Here is a 26451-nt window from a genome sequence, read left to right on the forward strand (position 1 = left end):
GGAATTCATATAAATAACCAGCGTTATATTTTAAGGTACAAGTTAATAACATTTCGCGTTTTGGGTAAGGATATAGAAGGCAATAATTCTAAGTGCAAAGCACATTTTGTATTAAATCTGATGGAGTTTTTTACAAAAGGGAATGTTAGCTTTAATTTGTTAATTAATTTTGGTCACCAAAACCTCCAAGGTGTTATAATTAATAGATCTCATACTTGCAAGTTTTTATTTTCTTTGAAAATATGAAAAAAAAAATCTCTCCTCTCTTTTTCACTTTATCTTCCCTAAATGTTTCTCAGATTCTAATGAACCAGTATCTACATAATATTAATCAGCAGTGGGATCTTATACACTTGTAACAGTTTGTGTTACTGTAGGTATTTAGGTGGTCAAATTCTGATTCCAGGTGATTATGAATGACCTCTACTGGTTTGGTGGTTTGCATTTGTTTAAAGTACTGGTGGCTAACAACATAGCTTGAATAATTTTTAAATTTCATATAGATTATCCTTGCAGTAAATTTAGGTCTTAATATAAATTAAGGTTACAGTTTTAAAAAATATTTCCTTCTCCACTTCAAATATTTAAAAAATGGCATTGGAAGGGTAACTTTCCATTATAACATGGTGTGCCATCAGTTAGCACATGACTAAATTTGGTAGTTCAGTTCTGTTGTACTTTATTTTTGCTGTTATAGAAATACTTAGAAGTAAACATTGATTTACTGCATTATATGTAGTATAGTGTACCCAGGTAACCAAATAATTTAGGTGTCTGAGTCAAGTCATCTTCAGGCCGACAGAGAAACCTGCCAAAACTTTTGAGCCAGTGGACTAATCACAGTGCAAGACATTCCTGAGGAAACCCTAGCTGCACTGACAGGGAACTGAAAAGTTTATGTGTTATTGCTGCATGATTTCTACAGCCTGGAAACCATGCTATTAAACTGTTGCTTATCCAAGTTTTTGCTAGACTTGAGGGATTGTTACTTACTCGCCCTCAGTTCCTCTGAAACTGAAAAGACGAGGCAGATGCATTCGATTGTATGGTTTTACAGTCAGAAAAATTGAATGGGATTGTATTGTTTTTGAAAAAACCTTGCCATGTAAAGCAACTTTTCACATGCTTTAAACTGACATGGAAATTAGACTTTTTTCCATTTTTAAAAATTGTTCATCAAATCAGTTGGGTTTTTTTGTTGGTTTTAGCTCATTAGGAAGTGGAAAAATCTGAACCTATTTTGATTCACAGAAATTTTACCATTGCTGTTATAGGACCTGATCCTTTTTCACACTGAAGTCAAGTGCAAAATTCCCCTTGCCTTCAGGGAGAGCTGGATTAGCTTTACACAAAAGGACCAAATTGTCCTCTGGGATAAGTGGAGTCAACTCTATTGAAGTAAACTACACTGGAATATAAAATGAAAACAAAGAAGAGTTGCCTGCCTTTACAGGCAATGAAATGGGATCTGTTAGCTCGAACGGCTAGGTTAATTTAGCAGTTGAATCAAAGGAATTTTCCTTTTTCCGATTAGATAGTACAGTTATACTAATTCACTGCGTCAAGCGGTGAATAAGGTGTCACTTATTTTTCCCTACAAGTATTTTACAGAAGCTAGAGTCTGTTTATGAACTCTTGTCTATGTGGCATAAGAATTACCATGAGAAAACTCAAACACTTTCAAAACTGTTAGCAAATGTTCAAGCAGTTTATCCTTAAGTAGCTGAAAGAGATCCACGTACTGTTTAACTTTAACAGGCTTTATGTGACTAGTTGGGTGGAGTTTGGGGAGCTTTGTTTGTATTTGCAGCATCAGGCTGGCATCCCGAGTCGCTTCCTGTAGTCTTGCTGAAGTGGGAGGAGGGCAATTCACTTACACCAAAAGTTGGACTGGATGTTATCCCATGTGTTTGCCAGTGGAATCCAGAGTAATCCCAGTGGCTTCCACAGTGGACAGTAGCACCTTTGGCATCTTTCTTTATGCTTTGCACAAAGGTATCTGTATTGTGTACACAAACAATGGAGGGATAGTATTTGAAAAATGAACTCGACTATAGCACTTACTGATGTAATACTCTGCTACAGTACTTCTAAAACATATCGTTTGTCACTCTTGCGTATCAAGTTTTTCTTTCAGTGCTTCTGGTGTCTGTTGGGATCATGAATTTATTCAACAGTCCGTGTGATTATTTTGACCTAAGCACTGTATGGCTTTCTTGTACTTTCCCTTTGAAGTTTCTCAAAGGGAAGGGGGGCTGGAACATTGTAATCTTAGAATACTTTGAGAATGAGTCCTTACATACTGCTCTGTGTTTCTATATTAACATCTCATGTGAAATAAAACCCTCTCCCTGGGAAGAATGCAGATCCTCTTAGCTGTTTAATATATGTAGGTCTGCAAAAAAAAAAGAATCCACAAATAACTGCTGCTGCAATATTTAGCTGGTGTTAAGGGTTTAAGTAGTAAACTGAAATTCTCTGAAACACTTGAGGTGCTAAATTTACAAAACAAGACACTTTAAGATTAGTCATAGTTAGGAAGCTTACTGAGCCACCAGCATCTTCCTGGAAACATCCTGTACTTCTGTTGTCTTCAGCTAGCTTCATCTATTCACAGACTTAACTGCTTTTTAGTTTTCAGAAACTCTTGCTGCAACTTCTTTGTGACTAAGGCACATTGTCAATCAGTCCCGTCCTCCCCATGCCAGCCAACTGTCCCCTTAATGCAGCAATTCACTTGGATGAATAGTGCTCATACTTTAAGGAGACAATTGCCTACCAGAGAGGGTGCCAAGTTGATTTAACTTTGCACAAGTGTGAAAGAGTTTTTAAATGGCTGCTGTCAACTAGTGTTGGCCCAGGGCTTCAGCTGCCTGAAAATTGTTATAATCTGACTGGGAGGATGTCCAAATTTGTTTAAAATATTTTAGTCAACCACTTGGCTTCAGAGAGCATTAGTACCCCAGAAACTGTTGTCAGACGATCATCCTTGGTCTGTCGGAACTACAGCGGACGTGTCCTGGTCAAATGTACAACACGGCTTTTAAAATGGACTTTTTTGGCAGTACATCACTAAATTGGTAAAAGAAGACAGGATTTGTGTTGTAATCTGCTCTTCCAATTCAGTTTAATGCCACAGCACGTGTTTGAAACATGTTGTCAGATGTATAATACAGTATAAAAACACAACTGTAGCCTGCCATTACTGTAAGACTTTCAGAGCTGAGCAACCATTTAGCCAAACCAGCTACTGGATTATCCATTTGAACCAGACAGAATTTAAGAAAATTGTATCACTGCTTTGCTGGCCAGAATTTTTGATGCATTTTTAGTGGAAGTTGAAAGGATGCTTACGTTATAGGTACATCATCACTTGAATGCAGAGGGTTTGGTGCTGACCGTTCTTTCTTCACCAGTAAGTGTAAGCACAACCCTTTTCTTAGCATAGTTTGGGGTCTGATATGTCTTTACTGCACTTCCAAATGGAAGAGAGAAGGTGAAAAAATTTAAGAAAAAAACACATGGAGAAGATGCTCCCTGAAATTCCTGATGTCTCTGTTTCAGGGAGGCCAGGAAATCTGAGAAAAGGAGCTACTTCTGTCAAGTGCCTGACAAAATATGGGAATTAAACTAGATGTGTAGAAAGCATGCTGTTAAAATGCTGAGTTTAAAGGAGAGAAAAATTCTTACAGGCGTGGTGGTCGGATGGTAGTGAGTGTATTTGGGGGCAGGGAGGAGGGTGTTTTCCTTGTTTCTCTGAGATCATTAGGCCATTACAGCTGCACTAACATTGCTACTAGTTTAGATACATTTGTGGAGAAGAAAGAGGCATTGTTATTTCAGTGCCTGACTGGAATAAGTAGTTTGTTAAGCAGTGCCATGAGATTGTTAGTTGTTTTGTGGACATCCCAATTAGTAGGTATGCAGCTATTAATGAGTAAGTGTATTGTATACGTCAGGAAAAAAATTAGATTGGAAAAGATTAAGAACAAGAGCTAGAATAACTTCCAAATATGAAGGTGATTGGGAGTTGTTAGCACAGTATGAATTTATGAAGGGGAAATCATGCTTAATCCAGCTTCTGTCATGAGACGACTGGCTGGGTGGATGACGGCAGAGCAGTGGATGTTGCTTATCTTGACTTTAGTACTAAAGCTTTCAGCATGGTCTCCCATAGCATCCTCATTGACAATCTGATGAAGTACACAGCAGGTGAGTGAACAGTGAGGGGGACTGGAAACTGGCTGAACTGCCAGGTTCAAAGGGTTGTCAAATGGCCTCAAGCTGCGCCAGGGGAGGTTTAGGTTGGACATTAGGAAAAACTTCTTCACCAAAAGGGCTGTCAAGCACTGGAACAGGCTGCCCAGGGAGGTGGTGGAGTCTCCATCCCTGGAGGTGTTTAAAAGAAGGGCAGATGTGGTGCTTGAGGATATGGTTTAGTGGTGGACTTGGCAGTGACAGGTTAGCGGTTGGGACTTGATGATCTTAAGGGTCTTTTCCAACCTTAACAATTCTATGATTCTATGACGGATCAGTGGCACAAAGTCTAGCTGGAGGCCAGTCACTACTGATGTACCCCAGCAGCAGTCCTGCTTAACACCTTTGTTGCTAACCTAGGTGGTCACACAGAGGTGCGCCCTCAGCAAGTTTACAGAGGATACAAAACTGTGGGGAGTGGTTGATAGACCAGAGGGTTGTGCTGCCATCCAGAGAGACATCAACAGACCAGAGGCTTGAGCTGACAGGAACCTGATGACATTCAATAAAGGGAAATGCTGAGTCTTGCCCCTGAGGAGAAACAACCCCAGGCACCAGTACATGCTGGGGGCTGCCTGGCTGGAAAGCATCTTGGCAGAAAAGGACCCAGGGGGTCCTGGTGGAAAAGATGTACATAATCCAGTAATGTGCCCTTGCAGCAAAGAAGGCCAGTGGTGTCCTGGATGCATTAGGAAAAGAGTTACGAGTAGGTCGAGGAGGTGATCCTTCCACTCTACTCAGTACTGGTGAGGCCATACCAGGAGTGCTATGTCTGCTTCTGGCCTCCCCAGTACAAGTGAGAAGTAGACATAGTGGAGAGAGTGAGTCCAACAAAGGGCCACTAAGATGACTAAGGTCCTGGAGCTTCTCTTCTATGAGGAGAACCTGAGAGAGCTGAGGTTGCTTAGCTTGGAGAAGAGAAGGAAGGCTTAGCGGAATATTATGTGTATAAATAGCTGATGGGGTGGAATAAAGAGACAGGGCCAGGCTCCTCACAGTAGTGTCCAGTGACAGGACAAGAGACAATGGACACAAATTGCAAACCAGGAAATTCTATTTAAACGTAAGAAAAAAAATGCAAGTTTTGTGTTTTTTTTTTTTTAATGGGTGATGGAGCACTGGAACAGGTGGTCCAAAAAAGTTGTGGAGTCTCTGACCTTGGTGATAACTCAAAACCCAGCTGGACACAGCCCTGAGCAACTTGCTGTTGTTGACATGGCTTTGAGCAGGGCAGTTGGAGTAGATGACCTCCAGAAGTCCCTTCCAGCTTCAGCTGTTCTGTGATTTTTTTCCTGAAAGGATTTAAGAGGGCCACAACAGTAAGTGTGGTAGTTGAAATGAAAGAAAACACAGGTGTTGAAAGGCAGAATATTTTTGTTTGTTTTGGCAGCCAAATTTTTGGGGTTTTGTTTCTACCAGCTTTCTCAGGACAACTTGGGAAGAGGGGAGATAACTCTTTGCAACTGCATTGTTCTCTTGGGTTTCTTTGCTTTCTGCTATTAATATCAAGTCTGTATATGGCTTTATTGTCCGTTGTGTCCTCTCCCTACCCCCATGGCAGTGGTGGTGAGGAGCTGGATACAGTTAACTTCTCTGCTGCCTGGCAGGCTGAGCAGCACCAGAGGCTTTTTAAATCAAGGACATGTTTTAATTTCATATTTTGAAAGGTTGTTTTTCAACATCTGTGATAATGTAATTTTTTTTTTTGGTCTTTCTTAACACTGCAAAAACTTAGAATGTGAATGCTACGCTTGCTCCAATGGTCTCTTCACTGATGGTGATAAGGTGTTGGTTTTGGTTTTCTGCCTATATTTGACTAAATATACTGAACCAATGAATCCATGCTGCTGTTCTGTTGGTGTTAGAGCTACAAACTTCTGTTAGACTAATACAAAATACAGAGGTGAAAAAGGAGCAGAAACAGTTGCATTTAACTGCAGCAGATTTACATTTAAATGCAACAAACAGTTTAATTTAAACACACTATTATGTTTAACAACAGATTACAAATAGAAATATGGTCACAATGAAACCTAGCATTTGAGCTTGCATCACAGAAGGGCCCCTGATCAGTTTATTAAGATGGGACTTGTTCATTTTCAAGTCTTTGTCTTTGGGCCTGTGAATAGAAAATTAGATGACAGTCATGACTATGCTGAAAAAAATTGGGTGAACTTGGAATTGAAATTTAGGGGGCGCTTAGAAACCTTGTGAAACAAAACTGCAATTTCACACAATTGGTGAGGATAAAAATACTTGTGTGTATTGAAAATTGGCTTGGTTTAGTCCTTGCCTCAAGTCGCCTGGTTGTTCATTGTAATTTCTGCAGAAGTTCTCAATTCCAGTCTTTTAGCAAGACATTAAAAGTTATACTTCCCTTTGAACAATATCTCATTTGCAACTGAATAACTGTGTTTTCACAAGCTCATTTGTGTTTTCTGGTAATTAGGACAGCTATTAAATTGTTGAATGGATGCTACTGCACAGGAGCACATATTTGTGCAACTATCATTTACAGGCTGGAAAGATAAGAGAGTTCTTTTGATGCAGCTAAATGTTTGTAGTATTACTGTTACAGTAAGCCTTTATCATGTACTGATCTTCCAAAAATACTGCTTAAACTTTCTAAGGAAGAAAAACCCCAACACTCATGTCTCTAGAGAGGCTTGCTGGTGCACTTGGAAGTACAGCTTTCCAGATGGCAAGCAAGCGAGGATCATTGTACTGTAGACAGTAAGCAACAAATACAACATCTAGTTAAGATACACATTTATTTATGTATGATCTGTAATGTCTTAATCTGCATGACATTGATTTTTTTTTTTTTTTTAAAAAAGGCTTCAGTAGAGATCCGGGGAACTGCAGATCAGTAAGCTGGACAACTGTACTAAGTAAATCAGTCAAAATAATAAAGACAACATAGATAAATATGATATACTGAGGAAGAGTTCAGACCCTGTTATAAAGGGATGTCATGTTTTGCAAACTCACTGGAGGTCTTTTGAAGGCAAGCACATGAATAAGTAAGATCTGACAGAAACAGTTTACTTGGATTTCCAAAGGGCATTTGACAAGACCCCCACCATAGAATTTTGAAGAAACTAAGCAGCCCTATGATAGGGGAAAAGGACTTTATGTGGTTAAATTAATTACTAAAATATAAGAAATGGAGAATTGAAGTAAATAGGCTAGAGAGGGGTCCTGGGTAACAATTCTCCAGGGTTGTGTTAATGGAGAATTTTCAAGTTCATAAAGGATATAGAGGATAAGTGAACTCTCAGACTTTACTGGTGGGTGGTAGGTGCAAAGGCAGGCCCTAGCATTGCACAAGGACTTGCTTGTCCTTGTAAGCGCCGGCACTGACAGTGCTCAGCAACCAAACGTTAAAATGGCAGATGAAATTTCCCATAAATAGCTTCATGTGGTATATTTGAAGGTGGGGAGGAGCAAGCTTACCTTCACATCTCAAAAGATGAGCTCAGAGCTGACTACTGCCACTAGAAATGGTTAGGAAAGAAAGGGAGAAAAATTATTATACTGTTTGAAAAAGAATTTTATCAATTGAATTATTATAGTTCTGCCTCCTCACCCCTCACCCTGTCACTCTCTCAAAAGGAGTTTAGTTGAAGTTTTAAGGAAGAGCAAATATTAAAAAATTCCTGAAAGAAGAGCAGAATGAATTCATTGCGGTAGAAATGGCAACAAAAAATTGTGTGACAGAATCCTATAAAGTGTTCGGTAGCCAACGGGACACAAATAGGGAGTGTTCACTGTCTTTTTTTAGTGCCTGCACACTAAGAGGTATCTAATGAAACTAGCAGCTGATGAATTGAAAACAGACAATAGGAGGTGGTTCTCAACAGAACGTGTAATTAAGCTATAGAATTTCTTGCCTCAGGAATTTAAGGAGGCTAAACATTACATCAGGGCAGAGGGAAACTGCCGTTTCATGGAAGAAGAATCATCAAATGCAAATACCTATTCTTGTTCAGGAAATCCTGCTTCTGCAAACGGTTGGGGGCTTGGACTATTCTGGGGAAGTGCTACTATGTATTTCTTGTGTTCTTACACGCTTCACTTGGTGTCTATTATTAGCTGCTTTTAGTGAGAGGGTATTTGAATGGGCATGGACCTTTGGGTCATTCTTGGTACAGCCATTTCTTTGTTGTTAAGCCTGCCCCCTCCCCCTCTTTTCCCCCCACTAATTTCTCTTGTTTTCCACAGTCCTTTCTACCAGTAGGACTCAAACTTTGGCCCAAAACGGAGTGTTAACTTATTTAGGTAGTGGTTTAGGGCAACTGGCTACATATTATTCTCTTTGTGTGACCTTGTATCTGCCACCAAAATATAAAATCTCCGTGAAGCAAGGGTCATGTCCAGGGCAGGGTTAGGTCTGCAGGTACATGTCAGTTGGCTTTATTTCCTATGACTTTGTCCTCTTACTGCTGCATGGTACTTTTTTGGTAATGTAATGTAATGAATGCACTTCCAATGATGTTTCTACCATGCACTCCTCACACAATAGAGGCCCTTTAGGGAAAGAGGTGTTTTAAGGAAGAAGCGTTTTTGAGAGGGTATTGATCGAACAAAGGTATGGTCTGGGCTGTCTGTAGGCTGGTTATTTCTGCTCTCCCTTCAGACTCCTTTGCAGTGATTTTGTGTTGCCCTTCCTTCCCTGAGACATGCTAACCCCTATATCTCTGTTGTATGTGACCAGCTTATCAATAAATATATACTTCTTTGTCTGTAGTGTCTATTGACATAATCAAGGGACCTCTCTAGTTGTAAATGGAGAAGTAATATTAAGAGGACTTTGTGCTGGACAGAAATACTGCATTTGAGGAGATTCATGCTATTTGAACCAAGAGGCTGCTGTTTAATATAGCTACTCTTTTCCTTTTGTTAAGGTGGCAGCTGCGCAGTCACAGATTTTTACTGTTTGGTTCAATCTTAATAGCTTATTTTGATTTAGTAGTATGATTTACTGTGTCACTGATTTTTGAATCATAAGTCCCCTCTTTCTATAGAAACATTCTTCAAGTTTAGGCTGAATTTAGGCAATTAGTAGACTTAGTAATATATTTTCATCCAGATATGCATCATTTTATGAGTATATGGGCTTCTGGAGATCTTGCTAAATGTGGTTGCATTATTTTAAAATAGTTCTTTCCTATTCAACAGGTGTTAAAATTTGTACAAAGATGTCAGATATGTAGGGGGTTTATCCGAAAGATGTGCTTAGTTTTCCACAGACCTCTAACTGTTGTGCAAAGGGAAAATAGTGACTGCTAATGTTTACATACAACTTAATCTAATTCCAGATGCTAATTTAGGGCAGTGTTGCTTCTCACCTTGTTGAAACATTTCTAGCCTAAGTTTTTGATACTGCCATAGAAGATGACCATTAGGCATGGTATGCGACGTAAACTTGAGCATTAGCTATCAGGAGACAGGTTGGTGAACGCCAGATTTGACTGCCTCTATGTGAGCTAGTTCTGTAGGCTCCCTTTATAGTCAGTGGAGAGAAATAAGCACTTTCACTGTATGATTCATCTCACCCCCAGATGGATGGCTAAATTTGGAAGATGAATTCCACCTGAAGTCCATTACTGAATATAAATGTCATTAGTTTAAACTAGGAAATTATTTAAAAGGACACTAGCTTGACTGGCACAGCAACTGAGTAGCAGTCTTTTGTTTTCTTCCATGAATTAGGATTCAGATATTTAAAATCAGCACTCTGTAGCCTGTTCCATTTTTTGTGTCATTTGAAGCTGCTCTGCTTTTATGGCAGATTTGAAACTTAACAAGTAGGGTATATTCACTTTGCCTGATTTCTAAGCATCTAGCTCTGCAAGGCTACCTGGCTTGTCTTGTTGCCAACTGGTTTGATTTGGGGGGAGGGGGGGAAGGGGAGGGATGATGACAGGGATTAGTGTAATGAGAAGACCATATAATACATATGAAGGGCATATAACACAATTTTCTTTCTGTTAAATGTTAGGGATGAAAAAAAAAATTAAAATATTTACATGTCCTTAAAATCAGTGCTGCTCTAGAGAAGCCTATATCTCTCCACTGATTGTACAGGAAGCCTGTGTGAGGTGATCCAGCCTTCAAATTTTCAGGACCAAAAGGTATGCAGTGCAGATACCTTCCTTAATTTTTGTTTCTGTTTGTCTGGAGCAGACACTTGGAATGGCTGGTATCCTTTTTAAGTACTTTTTATGCTGTGCCATGGTTGCTCACTCTGCCATGCTTGAAAACTCGTCATTTCCACCCCCTCCCCCTTCTTTTTTCCTGTCAGAAGTCTTGATTTCTGTCTGGGAACTCTGCTTTTTATGTCATAATTTGTGGCAACTTTATCTTCTTTATCACACCGATCGCATCCTGTCATCAGACTCCATCCTTATACTTGAACCAAAAATTAGAAGTTATTACAATCTCATTGCTATTGTACCACTTCTATTTTTCTATCCTATTAATTGTACTTATGTTCAGTTATATATCAAAGGCTGATGGATCTCTGTCAAGTTTGTTGTTTTGGTTTTTTTTACCTTAAAGTGAGTATTTCTTTTTATTTCCTACATCAGCCTGAATATTCTAGAAAAATAGTTTGGGATTAGAAAATAACTTGCAACAACTTTTCAGGTTAGGTATGTCATAGAAACCTGTATTCTTCAAACATTTTCCTCCACCAGATACAAACATAGGGGAAGAGGAGTTCCTTGCTAGGAGCTTAGGGGAAATCACTGGTTGGAAGCTTGGAACTGAAGGGTTATTGGGGTTTCTAACTGGGAGAACTGGGTGCTGTGAAGATATTGTATGGACTCCTTTCTTGTACTAACAAGGATGTAAAACAGTTCTCTTTAATAAAAATAGCAAAAGTCAGAAGTCGCAGCTAAGACATGCTACAGGAAGATAGGAGGACAGATGAAGCACATCACCAGTCCTTCCTTAACACTAGCAGAGCATTTGTCAAAAAGGAATTGTCAGGCACTCCTAGAGAAAAAATGCCTTCCCTGTAAGAGGGGACATAAAAAAACCCAGTAGCTTCTACCACTTGGGAATGGCTGGATAATTCTCTCCATCCTTAGTCTGGCGATTTAATGCTAGGTGTTGTCTGAGCAGGAAATGCAAACCTGCAGTTTGTGTGATAAGGAGCAATCGCTGAGCTCTCCACTTGATATTGAGTAAGACTTTGCTTGGGGACAATATCCCTTCTTCATGGTGAGTTACAACCAGTATTTGGTAGAAAGATGAAGTGCTACCTACACCTTCCCTGTAGACTGTTCCAAGGACATTATTCCCTTCTGGTTTTTCCTTTTTTCTTACTGTGTGTTCGGGGTTTAGTGCTGTATTGTGGAGATCTTACCTGTCTTTAGACCAGTCACCAGTGAACCATGCCACTCCTGGTGGCTGAAGGTACAGGTGTTTATGTCTACTGATACTGCTCAGCCTCGGGGTTATCACTCCTGGTATCATTCTTTGTGAGTGGCAGTGGATTCTGGCAGTGAGCAGTCCACAAATTGCTCCAAACAGCAGAACCTGTTTTTCAGCAGATTCATTTTGTGTTTAGTCTAGAAGACAGTGTTTAAAAATATGCAAAATCGATTCTTAAAGCTAACCTGTGGGATGATAGCATTATATTGCTTCTTGCTTGAAAGATGACATTTAGAAGCATTAAACTGGTGAGGACTTAAGGCATTTTTTTTTAAGTTTAGAAGATTTGAGGCTTAGCAAAAAAAAATCCTATTTCTACTGGATAAGAAACACCTCTAACTTTGTCTCAGAGCCTCCTATTTAAGCTTATGAGAAGTGAAAAAAATATGAGATTTTATGTATTTTATAAACCATTGGTTTAGATCAGTATGAGAAGAACCAGAACCCTGAAATTAATAAGAAAACCACATACTTAAAATATGGACTTAAAATACCTTTCCGCCACCTTCCAGGAGAGACATAGAACAAAGCTTTCTTCATTTTCTCTTGTTTTATGGGAAGATGATAAAATAGAATTATTTAAAAATGTTTGAAAACAAATTTTAAAAATACAATAAATACTTGATTTTATTGACATTTTTAGCTGGAGCTTGTAAAATCTGCAGCAAGGTACATATTTCAGCTCTTTTAAGCATGCTGCTTATTTCTGAAGATAAGCAAGTTCTGCCACTGCAATGTTTCTGTCTTAGGCAGTATTAATTCTTTTTAAATACTGTTAATTTGTTGTTTCCTTCATCATTACTCATAACTTAAATCCTTCTGACCTGTGACCAGAATTTAAATAACTCATGGAAGTTACCGGGGAATAAGTTTCTTGACGTGCACACTTCTGCCGAATCCCTAATATCTTTCCCCCACCTTTCAGTGTTTCTACCTTTAACATTTAATTAAAATGGAAATTGTCCTTCCTTCTGGCAGTACTTGTGGAGTCAAAAGAGTATTGCTAAAAGCTCTGCTTGCTTGTTAGGAACAAGAAAATTTGCTTCTAAACAGTAGTTATTTAGCCTGAAGAGAATTTTTAAATACACATTGTGCCCCCCGAAAACAAGGCACCAGAATGATTGAGAACACAAAATGGCCAAGGCATTTTACTTACCTATTAAGAAGAGCATTATCTGAATCTGTCAATAAAAACTGAAGGATGTCTTTTTGCTGTGGTGTACCCTGTTGTAGGTTGATGGTATTTGTCTACATGAAATATGCCTAAACTATCTTCTATTGCTCTTTTCTTTGTGTTTTTTTTTTTTGATTACTAATATTCTGTTTCTTTTCTGAAGAGAACTCATAGCACTGTAATTGTTGCCCTAGTATCTCTTCATTATCCTCTTCACACCCTTCTCTCATCTATTCCTGTTTTATTTACTGTCCTCTAGAGTGGCTAACTTATTGAAGTTATCAGTTGTGTTCACTTTCCACATCTTCAGAAAGTAGTGACTGATAATGTATTATTCTACATGCTGCTGGCTAGTTCACGCTTGGATTGTGTTGCCTGCATGGTAGGCAGTAATTTGAGCTGGAGAATGTTAAATTAGAGGGAAGGCCATTGCCTAATATGGAAAATGTTTTAAAAAGATCAACAGAAAACTGATGTCATCTTTAATGTATCCTTAGAAGGTGTCTGAAGACTTCACAATTTTTTGAGCTGTATTTTGATAAACCTCCCCATCACAAGACATGCTGAGGTGGTTCTCCTTTATTTCACTCCATCGAATAAGAACACCCTCAGGAAAAGTTTGTCTTTTCTTTGACATCTTTTTCAGAAATGCTTCTATGAACTGTGTCTAAAGCCCTTTCAACAGTTTTAAGTGGTAGAGGAAAAATCAGCAGATGAGTCTAGAGGAAAACCAACAAGGAATGGGAAGTGAACACTATGTGGTTTCCCATTGCATGCCATCATTGCAGGCTTGGTATGCTCCATACATGTCACTCTAATTGCTAGTCTGGAGCTGGGAAGAGTTGAGCATTTTGATTCCTTAGGCAAATGAAACAACACGAATGTGAGGGAAAGTGGTTTAGGAAAGGATTAAAATTTTTTTTTGGTAGCAGGCTCACAAAATCGCTAGCAAAATGCCCACATTTGGAATAAAATTTTTGAAGGTAGAGGATACACCTACTTTACAGGAGCCAACCGTGGCCTAGGGTAAGTGACTGTAACCTACAAATGAGCCTCCCGAGACGAGGGGAAAGTGGGTGCTTTCCTTCTGAGGTGTGCTTGCTGATATGCAGCAGAAATGTCTTGCTTCTGCAGAAGCAGATGAGCTTGAAAGGTAGAGTTGCTGTGTGGCTGAGCTCTGTGCACGTTGCAAAACATAATGCCAGGAGGTCGTAGGGTAGATGATGAACGGGGCAATGGAGTATTGGAGAGAAGTGTAAGAAGCCCTGCATAGGGTACTGGTGAGGCTTCTGCTGTGTCTTGTTGCCTGTTTTCAGATGAGCGACACTTTTGGTTTTTTTTCCCTCCAAATTTATCTTGCAGCTCTATGATTGGAGTAATCAGGATTAGTTGAGAGTCATGCCTGTTTAATACAGCAAAATATATTGTTGTACTTCTAGGAAGAAGGATGTGGGCCATGCTTTCAGGATGTGGAAATTTCTGTTCTAAGGCAGTACTGAAAAAGACCTGAGTATCATAAGGGACAGTGGCTGCTGCCAGAATAAATGCTGGAGTCTCAAACGGGCCCGTGTAAACATCATCAAGTTCAACAAGGTCAAGTGCAAGGTCCTGCACCTGGGTCAGGGCAATTCCCAGTATCAGTACAGATCTGGGGATGAGTGGACTGAGAGCAGCCCTGTAGGGAAGGACTTGGGGGTGCTGGTGGATGAAAAGCTGGACCTGAGCCAGCAATGTGTACTTGCTGGCCATATCACCAACTTTATCCTGGGCCACATCAAAAGAAGCACGTTGAGGGAGGTGATCCTTTCCATCTGCTGTGTTCTTGAGAGAGCCCACTTGGAGTGCTGTGTCCAGCTCTGGGGTCCCCAGTACAAGAGAGACATGGACATGTTAGAGCAGGTCCAGAGGAGGGCCACAAAAATGGTCAGAGGGGTGGAACACCTCTCCTTTGAAGAAAGGCTGAGAGTGTTGGGGTGGTTCAGCCTGGAGAAGAGAAGGCTCCAGGGAGACCTTATTGTGGCCTGTCAATATTTAAAGGGAGCTTATAAGAAAGATGGAGACTTTTTAGCAGGGCCTCTTGCGACAGGACAAGGGGTAACAGTTTTAAACTGAAAGAAGGTAGATTTACATTAGATACAAGGAAGGTAATTTTTTACAGCGAGGGTGGTGAAACCCTGGAACATGTTACCCACAGAAGTTGTGGATTATACATCACTGGAAGTGTTCAAGGTCAGGTTGGATGGGACTTCTAGCAACCTGATCAGTGAAAGAGGTCCCTGCCCATGGCCATGGGGGCTGGACCAAGATGATCTTTAAAGGTTCCTTCCAACCCAAACAATTCTGTCATTCTATGAAAGAAGGGTTAAGAAATACACCTTACCTGGGATATTATGACTGTTCCTGGTGATCTCAGTTAATGGGAGGCACAGAAAAAAATGGGCAACCTTGGAGGAAACGAGGTGGTTGAAGTGACTGGAAGACCAATTACTAGACTGGAGTTTAGTGGGACTGCATCTGTCTTGCCAAGGGGAAGGTTAAAGAGAGCTGTGATTGACTTAGGTACAGAGGGGACAGAAGTGGTGTGTTGGTAGGGCTCCAAGGCAAAGGTGTAACAAGATTGCTGGCTGGATGTTGGCGTTAAATTCAGATGGGACGTGAGGCATGTACTTTTCGTGGTTGATTGTGTTTAAAATTTAGGACTTGTCCAGTGTGGGTGGACTTTCCATAACAGGTCACTTGGAATGAATTTGAGCATGTGTGTACATTCAAAATGATAGAGAAACTCATTCAGGGCAGCCCTATAGCCTCTATTGTGCAAGACGGCTGACAAGCTAGTTAACATAATTTTTCCTTCCTGCCTATGAACACCATTATATCTGTCAGTATAGAAAGCAATATAACAGCAGTAATGATAGTTATTAGGGTAATAATTCTTGTTTAGTTAAAAAATCATCCAGCTATTCCCTTTTAATAAGGGTATTATTTAGCAGGTGTCATCTTACTTTTTTGTTTAATTTTTAATTTCTTTGCAATTTAATTGTACTTTCACTCAGTTTTTATGTACAAAGGAAAACAAGCTATTTAATCATGAAGAACAGTGTACATGTGTGGTTGTAATTGTTTATACATACTTTTACTTTTTGTTTTAGTCAAAAGGTTGATATTTTCCAGCTGGCTTCTTGAAATTCCTGTTGTTCAGCAAAGAACTAATTGCTGAAGGAGATCTGGGTATGTGGCCCTCAGATAAATGAGTGGCAACATTTTGCCAGTAATTGAACTTAAATACTTTAATTACTGATTTTTGTTAACATGCTAATCATGTGAATTATATTCAGATAAAATAGCTTGAGAATAAGGGGGAATTTGGTTTCAACTTAGGGTGACATTTGGCAAACAGTAGCTGGGAAAGTTCATCTCTACAAAGCAGGTATGTGCAAGTGTAAAAGTAACAGTTTGTCAAACACGTACCAAATTAATTAAAGTTCCATGAGACTCCCTAACAGTGTTCCTGTGCTATAATTTGGGTGGATATAACAGTTGCTTGTTATAGAGTCTTTTTTTTAATTCATCTTTTAAGTTACTGTTACTGTTCCTTTCTTTATATTTCTAAGTTGACTAACAGAGACCAAATGAAGTTGCAACTGGATTCTTGCTGGTATAGAATTCCTCTGTCATCTTAAAATGTAACTGGTACTTCAGCCATATGCCCAGTTGGGAAGATGAAAAATACTATAAATTCATATGAGTTTTAGTGTCTCTGAATTTCTGGGAGCTTGCAAATTTTGTAGTCCATTTTTCCAAATGTAGTTTGTAGTTGAACTTTGAAAGAAATGACTTCTTAAATTTTCATAGAATTCTTCAGAACAAAAGTGCTGCAAATTCTTGTACCATGTAAGTTTTACTTCACTACTTCTGTAATGCAGACATCCCCTGGGAAAGCAGTTGCATGCTTCCTGCTGAGAGATCCAGAAAACAGAACATTGGTTTACTTTAGTAAACTATATTGAAAAGTTGCTTTTTAAATAATTCAGAGGCATCTTTTTCAGAAATAATATACTTAAATAGAGAACTGAATGTATAAAAAGGTTCTGTGATACCAGGCATACTTTTTGTTGTTTTCCAGACAGGATTCAAAGAAAAAAAAAAATCTTTCTATTTATAAATAATTTCCTAAATCCTTTATGAAATAGGCTAGACAGCTTTGACAGAGTATGACATGCATCATATTGTAATCTGAAACAATCTTTTGGCCAGACTTCTTGAATATATCAGGCTTTAAATTGTTAAGATAATTGTAATTATTTACAAATTAATAAAAATAGCTATTACACTGAAAAAAGCTGAATTGTCCTTTTCTGCTTGCATTAATTTACTGACTATGTACTTTAAAGTTCAAGACAATGGAGCAGCAGTAATGCTGCTAGTAATGCTGTCTAGACAATATATTGGTTGTTTTGTCTGTGGTATCATCTGTTGTCAGAGAAAATGTCTTTGTGTAGTAAAGGCTTGACATTGTATGGCTAGACATTGTAAGTCTAAATTCTAAAAAAGGTCTCATGTATATGTATGATGTATTTCAGCACATAAAATTGCTTTTGCAATTCTGATATTTTAGTTAATCTCTCCCTTGTGCTCTTGACTGCTGGAGTAAAGACAATTAATTCACCAGTGTTGTGTACCCATTTTGCATCATCTGCCTTAGGTTTGTCAGCAGGTTTTTTGCTGGATGTACAAAAAAACCTACAATTTTTTTTCTACTCTTTCTGGATATGAACAATATACTTGAAAACCCACTGAAAATTCAGCATGGATCCTGAAAACAAACTTCCTTAAAACAGAAGTTCTACTTAGCAATTGGTACATTTTTTAACACGAACTTTAAACATTTAAATCTGATAAATATTTTCTGTGCTGTGGAAGCTAGAAGTGACTCCCTCTGGCTGGTGCCCCCAGCTAGAGTATCCCCAGCTAGGCTTTGTGCCTACTTTTGTGGGTAGGGTGTTGGGTAATTTTTTTGTTTTTTTCCATCCGGCATCTTCTTTCTTTCATGCTTTCTGTTCTGTTGTGCACAAGGTAGGCAGCTTCCAGCTGAACAGAGATTGCTCCTATGAGCAACCGGAAGACAAGGAGGTCGATGATGGAAGTGTGCTGCCTCAGGTGCTTCAACAGCTTCAACAGGGAAGCCTTGCTGAGGTGTATCAGACTAAACGTCAGGCCACTACAGTTGCAGTTGGAAGATCTCAGTCAAGGTCTTGGCTGTGGTGCTTGCCTCCTGTGGGCTTTCAGAAGCCTTGTCTAGAACAGAAAGTTACAATGTTTAAATCTACATCATTATAGTAATAACTATTTTTATTTTCTTAGATGATATTATTCTGACTTAAACCAGGAAGTATAAAACAATTCCAGTAAAGACATACTTATATGGGAATGCAAATCCTGTGCAGATGTTGCATCAACATAGCTACGTTAGTTTAAATTAATAAGCCACGTCATGCCTCTAGGATTCTTCTGGTGTAGCTGAGTCCTTAGTCTCCAACTGACTGTGTACTTTCTGAGCTGTAGATTGGTGAGGGTTGGGGAAGTCTCAGTCTGTGCTCATCCTGTACCTCGCATCTTCCAAGGCATCTGCTGCTGGTCCTTCTGCAAAGAGAAAACCTTATTTGTTGTCCAAATCTGTGCCCAGGCTGATGGTGAAGGCGAAGCTCCTGGATAGAAGCAAAGGCCACTGTTGAAGTCAGTATACTGAACTACATCTTCTTTGATTAGAATTGTCTTCAAAATTACAGTAGCCTTGCTTTCTTCCCCCCTCTGGTCTGTCTTCCCTGAACCTTACTAGTTTGTTTGGAAACCCCACCTTTTCTTGCTATGCTTGCGTATAACATCTGGTCAAAGGAAGCCTACAGTGTCACAGAGAGTGTAGACAAAACTCTGATTATAAATAAACACAATTTTATGAGTGTGTATTTTGCAGAGCCAGCCATGTGTCATCCCTGACATGATAATTTTTTCCAATATGCTCCTGCAGCCTTTGCCTGTCTTTCATTTTAAAGACCGCCTCTGCAGATTCAGCTGTCCCAATACACAGTGAGTGGGAGGAGATCCTATGTTTGGTCCAGATAGAAGGAAGATGTGACTGAGAGGGAAAACTGAAGAGTGCTCGCATCTCTCTTGACTTTGCCTCACTGATAATCCTTCATTCCACATTATTTATTAGAACTTATTGTTGCAGTAATTAATTTTTCCTTCAACTTTGTAACCTGGCATCCAGTGGGACCTTGCAGTTGCATGGTGGGGCCTGGTGTGCATTGGGATGAGGGTTGTACGGCCTGCTGGGGCAGCTGTCTCCTACCTGTTAGTTCCAACAAAGACAGTAGATATTTCTTCAGGAGAGAAGCCTTTGTCTGAGACCATTCAAACTGGAGGATTGGAATTCCTCAGTCTCCTTCATAGATATTGTGCCCAAAGGCTGATACATCTGAGCAAGTCTCCCATGTCTAAGTCATTCAAACCTCAGACGAAGCCCACTTCCATCAAACTTCATGCCTTCCATTCCAAAAAAAGGGTCAAGAAATCATGGAATGATATGAAAGTTTGAGACACCTGATTCTTTTTTACACAATTCCTGATTATCAAAATTTTCCAGGTAGTGTTTTGAGATCTGGTATTCCCTCAGAGCACAGTCATTGTAGTGATCTTGTCAGCCAGGTAACTAGTTCCTCCAGTAGAAGGATCAGTCTCAATCATTAATTTAATGCAAATTTAAAGTCTGATTTCTTTAAAAAGCATGAGCTAGAACAGAAATATGTAGCATTTCAAAGAGCTTTTAACTCTGAAATACAAAATGTCCAACTGGATAAGCAATTTTATGCTAATTGTTTTCTCTCTCTGTGCAGCATCCTCTGTTTGCTACACTGGTTTTGCTAGCTGTAGCTTTATTAGCAAACAAGCTGGGATTTGTTCTGCTTCTATGAAATCTATGGAAATGCTATGAAAAGCATTACCACAGCAGATGCAGAATTTTTCCTTGAATATGTTTGTATGGTCATGTTGAACGCAGGATTTCGTCTTTAGAAACATTAGGATCAAAAATTTCAGATTGCGTTAGTCAGTAATGAAGACAATGTTTCTTTGTTTCTTTACTTTTTAGTGTATGGGCAACCTAAAGTCTAGTAGTGCTGTTTTAGAGTTATTTGTCTGGATGGAACTGCACGTAGATATGTGGTAAACATTGAAATTCTAGTAACCTAAATCCTTGCTTCAGTGTCTTTTTTTTTTTTTTTTTAATGCGTCTTCCTTTATCTTCACTTTTTGGTCCTTATTAGATCATTAATTACAAGGTCATGTCAGTTGCACTTTAAATGCATAATGATACAGACTGTCTAAGGTCTCGTTATGCTAATGTTATTGCTAATTATAAAACTGAATCCAGTAGAACATCATTCTTTGAAATGCCATGGGTTTTTCATAGTAAAATAAGCAAACGTTGCAATTTGACAGCTTGTAAAAATATAAATTATATCACATGATAAAAATGGCATAATTTTGAAAAATCACTTATACTTTGCAAAGAACACACGTGTTCTTCAGTGTATTTTCCTTTACAAACATGGTGGATTGCTTTGTAGACAAAAAAAGCAGCTCGCTCATATTTTCATACCAAAGCAGTGACCTCTGAAAGGTGAAGTGAATTAGTTGGATGTTACAATATTGGCCAAAGGGGTTTTTAGCCTCTTTTCTGGTTGTCTTTGTTCCTTTCAGTCTATGTCACTTCTAATAAATGAGTTTTCGATACCACCAGCTGAAACCACCTGTTTGGCGGATGCTCTGTTGTTTGCCTAGTATATGAAAAGCCAGTATAAGTTGCATGTCTCCAGTGACATATGGAGTCAGCTCTGCACATGTTTGAGCAAACAGTCAGCTGTCGGCTAATGGATCCATTAGTGAACTTTCTGCAGAATATCCTGTCTTCATCATTGCATGAAATTTTAATAACTTTAAATCATTGCTTTAGTTGAAAGTTAAGAGGATCTTTTTGTAAGACATTTGTTTTACTTTTGAGAAATGAAGGTGCTTCTTTTCTGAACAGAAACAATTTTTTTCTAACACTGTGAAGATGGAGTAGAAGTGGAAATATTCACTAGAATTTTTTGTCTTTTCAGTAGCATTTTGTGAACCTCAATTCTTTTTTTTATGTTAGGTAGCATGGGGTGGTTGTTTTTGGTTTGGGGTGGGGTTTTGTTTGTTTGTTTTAAGGCAGGAGGATATTTGCAGTCTTGCTTTATCCTTCTGGAAAGAGATTTGACTTGCTTGCTCTTCTAACTTGTATCTTCATTGTGAAAAATTACTTGTGTGATCTTTTTGGCTGTATGAACAACTTCAGTAATCAAAAGGAATGGGAAAAAGAAATGTTGCAGTCCACCCTTCCCCATAGTGATTTTTGTTTTGCCTTACCTCTTGCATTAGTTCTTGTACAGGTATAGTACACGGTTTAGTCTAGAGGTTGAAAAGAGAACAACTCCCTAGAGTGTCTTGCCCTTTGCAGCATGTCAGAATGGCTCCATGCGGCTGTCCTTCACAGCCTTACGTCATGCTGAAGTCTCCAGAAGGCATTTAGGAAGTGCTGAATTGTAACAAGTGAGAGATCAGAAGAATAACTCCAGTTGGCCCCAAGAGGAAACTCCTCGTTTTTTCGTGGTTTTTGTTATCAAATCAGTGACAGCAAGTGAAACAAACATGAGGCTTTCCTGGCTTTTGGTCTTTGGCATTTCAGAGGCTAATCTCTGGCCCTCAAAATCTTGGTGCTGATGAGTAGAGTGGGCGGGGGAATTAGTTTGGAGTTTAGAGGCATCTGCAGACTGCTTTGCTTTGAGGCAGATAGCTGTAACAGATTGTCAGTTTATTCACCTGATGTGTTAAAATCACCTCTTTCAAAGAAAGCTCTAGCATCTTCCTTCACACCAGTAGGAGACCTTTCTTGAAACATACCCAAGAATCCTGTGACTCAAGGAACAACGAGTAGATAACTTCTGTAACTATCGACTGGAAGGAGCAAAGACACATGGGATGAATAAGTGGTTCCGTTGTGACACCCGCCTCTCTGGGGTGGGCGGACAAGGCTGCAGACTCCCTGAGGGAACATGTTGTCAGTATCCTAGAATATGAAGTCTCTTAAGGAAGAACTCTTTTTCCACACCTTTCAACTGTTGTTGAACAAAGCTTTCCTCGTGATCTGGCACTGTTATGAAACGGAGTTGGGAAGATACGAAGGCAGTATTGACTTTCTTGGAGCTCTCTTGTTTGGCAGAGCGGTTATTAAGGGTCCTCTGTCATTCTGAGGTGTTTGTAGAGTATTAAACCACAATGAACTTTTGCCTTTTGTATGATTCTCCAAAAATCCCAAGTCAAATTAGATGTCACTGAAATATCATTTGATGACTACTTCCTGGAGTACGCTCATTCTTCTATTGATTTTTGCAGGCACCCTGCTAACCTTCAGCAGTCCTTCCAGTAATCATTTTAGCTTCCATTTCTTCCTGAAAACATTCTAACACAGGATTGGTTTCATCTAGAAAGCAGAACAAAGCATCAGTGCTTTTAGTCGATACCTTTCCAAACATGGTCTCCTGACAGACCTGACTCCTAACCAACCCACCAAATGTGTGGGCATGCTGATGACAACCAAGAGGAGAGTATTTGTTTCAAAGAAAGACAGGCTGCTGAAGATACTAGAGTAGTTTGCTTCAGACACCGGTCTGATCTAAAATGATTTAACTAATAGGAATGGATTAGTGGTTTGTGAATAACATACCCTGGGTCAGCATTTCTTTGAATAGGTGGACTTCTACAGAGCAAAAAGGAACTTATCATCTGTATCTCTTTCTAAAAAGAGTTCAGTGCTTCAGAAAGAGCACCGTGAATTTTGTGACAGAAATGTATTCCTTAAGGTTTTGTTGCTGGTCAGACAAAGGGTGATGAAAACAGTTGTAAGTTATTCCAGTCACATACATTTTTAATAACAAATACAGTACCAGAATAAACAAATCCAACATTGCATACCAGCTGCTTAGGGATTTTTTTTTCTTTATCCAGTAACTTATTACAAGAATAAAGAGTAATAAGTCATTGGGGTTTTTTCCCCGTAGTGTGGGACATCATTTTTCTCTTCCTTACTACTCACTCTTGGCTTATGTTATTTTCTCTCCCCTCGTTCCTGTAATTTCTTCTCATAAATACATGCACAATATTTTATAGTAAGTTCCACCTATGTTTTTGATTTTTAAAAGCTAAGGAATTTGCTTCCTTAATTTTGTTTTCTGGGTATGCAGTTATAAAAGCAGAGCTTTTAAATTTTTGTCTGTTTATTTCTGAATGTCTTTCGCTTTGAAGTGCTGATTGAATCTCTGTTGTTAATCTCTTTAACCCCCAAAAGAAGATTACCTTAACAGTGAAGTAGGTGGGGAGGGGAGAAGCAGGGAGAGGCTGTCTCTAGAATAAATACAAGTCTTCAGTAAGGGCTTTTCTTTGCAGACTCAATTATACCAATGGTAACTTCTTGCTGCTAACCACAGTATAAGTGCGTGAGCAGGTGATACAGGGTAGCCTTGTCACCAGCCATTTGGTCAAACCAGCAACACCATGGGCAGAATCTAGCAGTTTTACTAGAATTGGTAAATTGGCTTCTGACTTTTTTTTTCAGTCTTGAAGTCTTATCAGCCTGTTACAAGTTAACCAAATCCCAGAAGTAACAGAGGAAAATATTTACGCTTGATCATACCAATGTTGGTACCTTTCTTCTTTGGACTACTTTATTCACTTAAGTAATGTGCTGGACTTCTGAACTGTGTATGATGCTTAACTTTCAACCAAAGGCAGGGAATCAGTGCTTATTAGCAAAGATATTTTTGCAAAGGTGATTGCACTATTATTCAGTGCTAACAGAAAACTTTGACTGCAGTTTTTTAAAGAGAATCAAAGAAATAGGCCTGAGGGTAAGGCAAGAAGTCACAATAGGCAGCCACATGGCCCAAAAAAAGTGGTGCAAGTTACAGTGTCTGTTTGCAGTGGTAGAAGAATTAAAAGGATGTGATTGGACTTTGATTTGTATCGTGAATTAATAACTGGCTTTTCTACTGTTGATCGGAAGGTATCTTTTGTAAGGTATTTAGACACATTCTTCATGCATGTATTTGAGTCTTGCTCTATTAACACTTGTGGACAATCAATAAGTTGGCGATAATATCAGAAGTAGGAAAAAGGATGAGGTGTGCTTTTGTGATGATTTATTATTCTGTGTAAAATTCTTAGATGAGATTTGTAAAAATGCAGTTATTTGGCTTTGTCGCTGCTTGTTTCTGCAGCAGTAATTGTATGACATGATAGCATTAGGGGTGGAATTGACAGGGTGAATTTTCTTAAATTTTTATGAGCAGTAAATTTTATACGGTGTTTCACAAGCTATGGGCCTTCTTTCCAGGAACTTTGATTCACGGTTCTTGAGGAAATTACAGTGTCTTTAATATTGTAATGCTTAGTTATACAGAGGGAATTAGTTTTTCTCAGTGTGACTATAATAAGGCAGTATTTGATTAGTAAGATTTACTTTGTTCCTTATTTCTGTGTCTAATAGTTAACAAGGTAAGACAGAATTGAAAAGTAAAAAAGAGTTAGACACACAATGGGAAACACTGTCCATGGAACTGTTGTAGTTATCAAAAGACCTATTTTTAATACTTTCAGACTGCTGCTGTTCATTTTTAACTGATTCATTAGAAAATGTGAAGCAGCTTATTTCCTATTTTTGTGGAGATTTTTACTTTTGAAGTTAAAGTAGCTTTTTAACACACGCACACCCAGAATACAGGAATTGTCATGCCAGACAAGTGCTACATTTAGTAGAGGCTCCCGTTTTCTTCCTGATTTGTTTCTCAGCTGGGATAAGCCAGAAAATGCCTGTTATCAGTTGTCACCACCTGATAAATGGCAGGTGGTGACTTCTTAAGACGCAGTCATTTTAATCACTGGTGACATGTCTCCTCTCTGATTACCTCCATCAGCAGGTAATAGGTGTCCCCTGGTAAACAGCTGTGCCACAGTCTGCCTTTAGTGGGAGTTGGTGGCAGTCTTGGGCCATCAGAGCTATAAATTGCCACCTGTCTGGGTGCAGTTCGGTTTCTAAGCTACTGTGGATGTTGTAATTACCCTTCTAAATTTTTTTCTAATTCTAGTTAGACTCTAGAGCTTAACCCTATCCTGTGGCCGTGAATATCCCAGGTTTGTTTGTGAGCTGTATTTGGGGGGCTGGCAATGGATGAAGACCTCTCTACATCTTTAAAGATTAGCTGTAATACCACCAGCAGGTCAGGACCTTACTGCACAGGTGCTTAAGAAAGCAAGCGGAAATATCCCACTCATTCTCTTCATATAATTGCTTTGGATTTGCTTTGTGTAATTGACTCTAGGTTTGTCACATCTGTTTACCCTTCCACCCTGCTATAGAAGTCTTTGGTGTCTTTTTCTTCATCTTTTGCCCAATTCTCTCTTCCCCCCCTCCCCCCCCCCCCTTTTTTTTTTCTTCTTTACCGTTTACAGGCCACAAAGGAACAGGGATGAAGAATAATCCAAATGTGTTGTTAGTATGCGATGTTGTAAGGGAAAATAATTAGGTCTCCTATAGTCTGGGAATGGCTTAGATTTTTTTTTTTTCCAGAACACCTTTTCGTCAGAGTTTGAAGTCTGCATGTGGTAGCAAATGCTGGGGGTTGTTTTGGTTTCCTTAAACAGTAATAAACCAGCATTTTTGGTGACCTGTGGGGAATCTTCTGTGTGAACTATCAAAAGACACAACATGGAGATGAACTCTTTTTTTCCCCTCTCATTCTCACAGAAGCAGCCATGGGGTGCATTAAAAGCAAAGAAGATAAAGGTCCAGCCATGAAATACAGACCTGATAATACTCCAGAACCTGTTATTTCCCATGTCAGCCATTATGGATCAGACTCCAGCCAAGCAACACAGTCGCCGTCAGTAAAGGGATCAGCAGTTAATTTTAATAGTCATTCCATGACTCCTTTTGGAGGGCCCTCAGGAATGACACCCTTTGGGGGAGCATCATCTTCATTTTCAGTTGTGCCAAGTCCATATCCTAGTACTTTAACAGGTGAGTGTTACATAAAACAGTGCTGTTGTTGTGGTTGTTGTTATTATTATTATTAAAGCTGACAGTCATATTAAAAAAAATACCCTTGCCACACAGAAATAAATTACAAATTTAAAATAAATTGCATGTTAGGGACTTCTCTGATTTTCAGTATCCTTACTGCTCAGATAATAATTCAGCTTATACTCACTAGTGACTGGGGCTTCGGTGTTTTGGCTCTTGTTTTTGGGGGCTGGGTTACGATCACAACACAGAGAGATTTAAGGCTTACTAAAGGCAGTAATGGCGATAGTTGATAAAATTGTGTTAAGTTCTAAACTGTTGGAGATAGATGCACATGTGATAATGGCTTTAAACTTTTGGAGAGAGGTGCAAAACGAAAAACTTCAAGTTCAGGAAATTAGTATTTTAAACTGATTCT

At 39.1% G+C, this 26451-nt stretch overlaps 1 protein-coding gene across 1 annotated transcript in view; it reads left to right on the forward strand.

Moving 5' to 3' along the window:
- YES1 (YES proto-oncogene 1, Src family tyrosine kinase) overlaps positions 1 to 26451 on the forward strand; it is a 52749-nt gene that overhangs the window by 8707 nt on the left and 17591 nt on the right. The window contains exon 2 of the mRNA XM_075084779.1: positions 25758 to 26030. Within this exon, the coding sequence (XP_074940880.1) occupies positions 25766 to 26030 (265 nt within the window). The 5' untranslated portion in view covers positions 25758 to 25765. The remainder of the gene's footprint in view (positions 1 to 25757; positions 26031 to 26451) is intronic.

The sequence above is a fragment of the Phalacrocorax aristotelis genome, chromosome 2, assembly GCF_949628215.1.
Source record: "Phalacrocorax aristotelis chromosome 2, bGulAri2.1, whole genome shotgun sequence".
Lineage (NCBI taxonomy): Eukaryota > Metazoa > Chordata > Aves > Suliformes > Phalacrocoracidae > Phalacrocorax > Phalacrocorax aristotelis.